At 48.2% G+C, this 2,736-nt stretch overlaps 1 protein-coding gene across 1 annotated transcript in view; it reads right to left on the bottom strand.

The window, feature by feature from the left end:
- Positions 1-2,736, bottom strand: part of LOC138356032 (uncharacterized) — a 21,531-nt gene that overhangs the window by 17,626 nt on the left and 1,169 nt on the right. Inside the window, exon 1 of the mRNA XM_069311594.1 lies at positions 2,444-2,736. This exon is cut by the window's right edge and continues 1,169 nt beyond it. Coding sequence (XP_069167695.1) covers positions 2,444-2,736 — 293 coding nt within the window. The remainder of the gene's footprint in view (positions 1-2,443) is intronic.

The raw sequence follows: 2,736 nt of genomic DNA, 5'->3' as shown, positions 1-2,736 counted from the left end.
TGATAGAGCCCAATAGGCTCAGGAATCTGTACACCTGTTGATTGACGGTTGAGAGGCGGGACCAAAGAGCCAAAGCTCAACCCCCGCAAGCACAACTAGGTGAGTACACACACATGAATGACAAAGAGGTGTGTGAAGAACTCAACAAGAGGTTCCAGGAGGTCTTCACAATAGAACAGGGTGAGGTCACTGTGCTAGGAGAAAGGGAGGTAAACCAGGCGGCCTTGGAAGAGTTTGAAATTACGAGAGAGGAGGTCAAGAGACACCTGCTGGATCTGGATGTTAGAAAGGCTGTTGGTCCAGATGGGATCTCACCATGGGTACTGAAAGAGTGTGCAGAGGCACTTTGCTTGCCACTCTCCATAGTGTATAGTAAATCACTAGAGACGGGAGACCTACCAGAAATATGGAAGACGGCGAATGTGGTCCCAATATACAAAAAGGGCGACAGACAAGAGGCACTGAACTACAGGCCAGTGTCCTTGACTTGTATACCATGCAAGGTGATGGAGAAGATCGTGAGAAAAAACCTGGTAACACATCTGGAGAGAAGGGACTTCGTGACAAATCGACAACATGGGTTCAGGGAGGGTAAATCTTGCCTTACAGGCTTGATAGAATTCTACGATCAGGTGACACAGATTAAGCAAGAAAGAGAGGGCTGGGCGGACTGCATTTTCTTGGATTGTCGGAAAGCCTTTGACACAGTACCGCATAAGAGGCTGGTACATAAGCTGGAGAGACAGGCAGGTGTAGCTGGTAAGGTGCTCCAGTGGATAAGGGAGTATCTAAGCAATAGGAAGCAGAGAGTTACGGTGAGGGGTGAGACCTCCGATTGGCGTGAAGTCACCAGTGGAGTCCCACAGGGCTCTGTACTCGGTCCTATCTTGTTTCTGATATATGTAAATGATCTCCCGGAGGGTATCGATTCATTTATCTCAATGTTTACGGACGATGCCAAAATTATGAGAAGGATTAAGACAGAAGAGGACTGTTTGAGGCTTCAAGAAGACCTAGACAAGCTGAAGGAATGGTCGAACAAATGGTTGTTAGAGTTTAACCCAACCAAATGTAATGTAATGAAGATAGGTGTAGGGAGCAGGAGGCCAGATACAAGGTATCATCTGGGAGAGGAAATTCTTCAGGAGTCAGAGAAGGAAAAAGACTTGGGGGTTGATATCACGCCAGACCTGTCTCCTGCAGCACATATCAAGAGGATAACATCAGCGGCATATGCCAGGCTGGCCAACATACGAACGGCATTCAGAAACTTGTGTAAAGAATCATTCAGAACTTTGTATACCACATATGTCAGGCCAATCCTGGAGTATGCAGCCCCAGCATGGAGTCCATATCTAGTCAAGGATAAGACTAAACTGGAAAAGGTTCAAAGGTTTGCCACCAGACTAGTACCCGAGCTGAGAGGTATGAGCTACGAGGAGAGACTACGGGAATTAAACCTCACTTCGCTGGAAGACAGAAGAGTTAGGGGGGACATGATCACCACATTCAAGATTCTGAAGGGAATTGATAGGGTAGATAAAGACAGTCTATTTAACACAAGGGGAACACGCACAAGGGGACACAGGTGGAAACTGAGTGCCCAAATGAGCCACAGAGATATTAGAAAGAACTTTTTTAGTGTCAGAGTGGTTGACAAATGGAATGCATTAGGAAGTGATGTGGTGGAGGCTGACTCCATACACAGTTTATAATGTAGATATGATAGAGCCCAATAGGCTCAGGAACCTGTACACCTGTTGATTGACAGTTGAGAGGCGAGACCAAAGAGCCAGAGCTCAACCCCAGCAAACACAACTAGGTGAGTACACATACAAAGAAAATTTAGTATGTAAACAAACATGGCATTAGGGAAGGTGAACAGAGCCATCAGGGTGAAACAATCCCCAATTTGTACAGAGTACAGCACTTCAGCCTCCCATACACCAACTACATATAAATCCAGTGAATCAACAAGGTGGACAGGATTACCAGGGTGACGACCTGACAGGTCAGGGCGGCGGTTAGAGGTCAAAGGTCAAGCAGCTAGGAGAAGGTCTCAGACGGATAGACCATCCAGGTGACAAGCCGCTGTCAAGGACTAACACCTCTGTCAAAAGCTGGCCTTGTTTGACCGGTTGACAGGGGCAGCCTTGTACGGTGTGTGGCTTGACGGATTACTGTCGGGGGGTGTTGACAGGTCGGCCACCTGGGCCACCTCCCATGGACGGCTGCCCTATTGCCCTATTTCTCCCATGGCAGCTGGAAATAGGGAATAGATGGTTGAAATAGGCACACGGGAGGCAGAAATAGGCACACGTGAGGTGGAAATAGGCACACGTGAGGCAGAAATAGCACACTGGAGGTGGAAATAGGCACACTGGAGGTAGAAATAGGCACACGTGAGGTGGAAATAGGCACACGTGAGGCAGAAATAGCACACTGGAGGTGGAAATAGGCACACGGGAGGTGGAAATAGGCACACGTGAGGTAGAAATAGGCACACGTGAGGCAGAAATAGGCACACTGGAGGTGGAAATAGGCACACGTGAGGTAGAAATAGGCACACGTGAAGTAGAAATAGGCACACGGGAGGTGGAAATAGGCACACGTGAGGCAGAAATAGGCACACGTGAGGTAGAAATAGGCACACGGGAGGTGGAAATAGGCACACGTGAGGTAGAAATAGGCACACGTGAGGCAGAAATAGGCACACTGGAGGTGGAAATAGGCACA

This window comes from Procambarus clarkii, chromosome 6 (assembly GCF_040958095.1).
Source record: "Procambarus clarkii isolate CNS0578487 chromosome 6, FALCON_Pclarkii_2.0, whole genome shotgun sequence".
NCBI lineage: Eukaryota > Metazoa > Arthropoda > Malacostraca > Decapoda > Cambaridae > Procambarus > Procambarus clarkii.
Note: the sequence above shows the minus strand (reverse complement) of the source record. Positions and strands in the feature narration are given on the sequence as shown.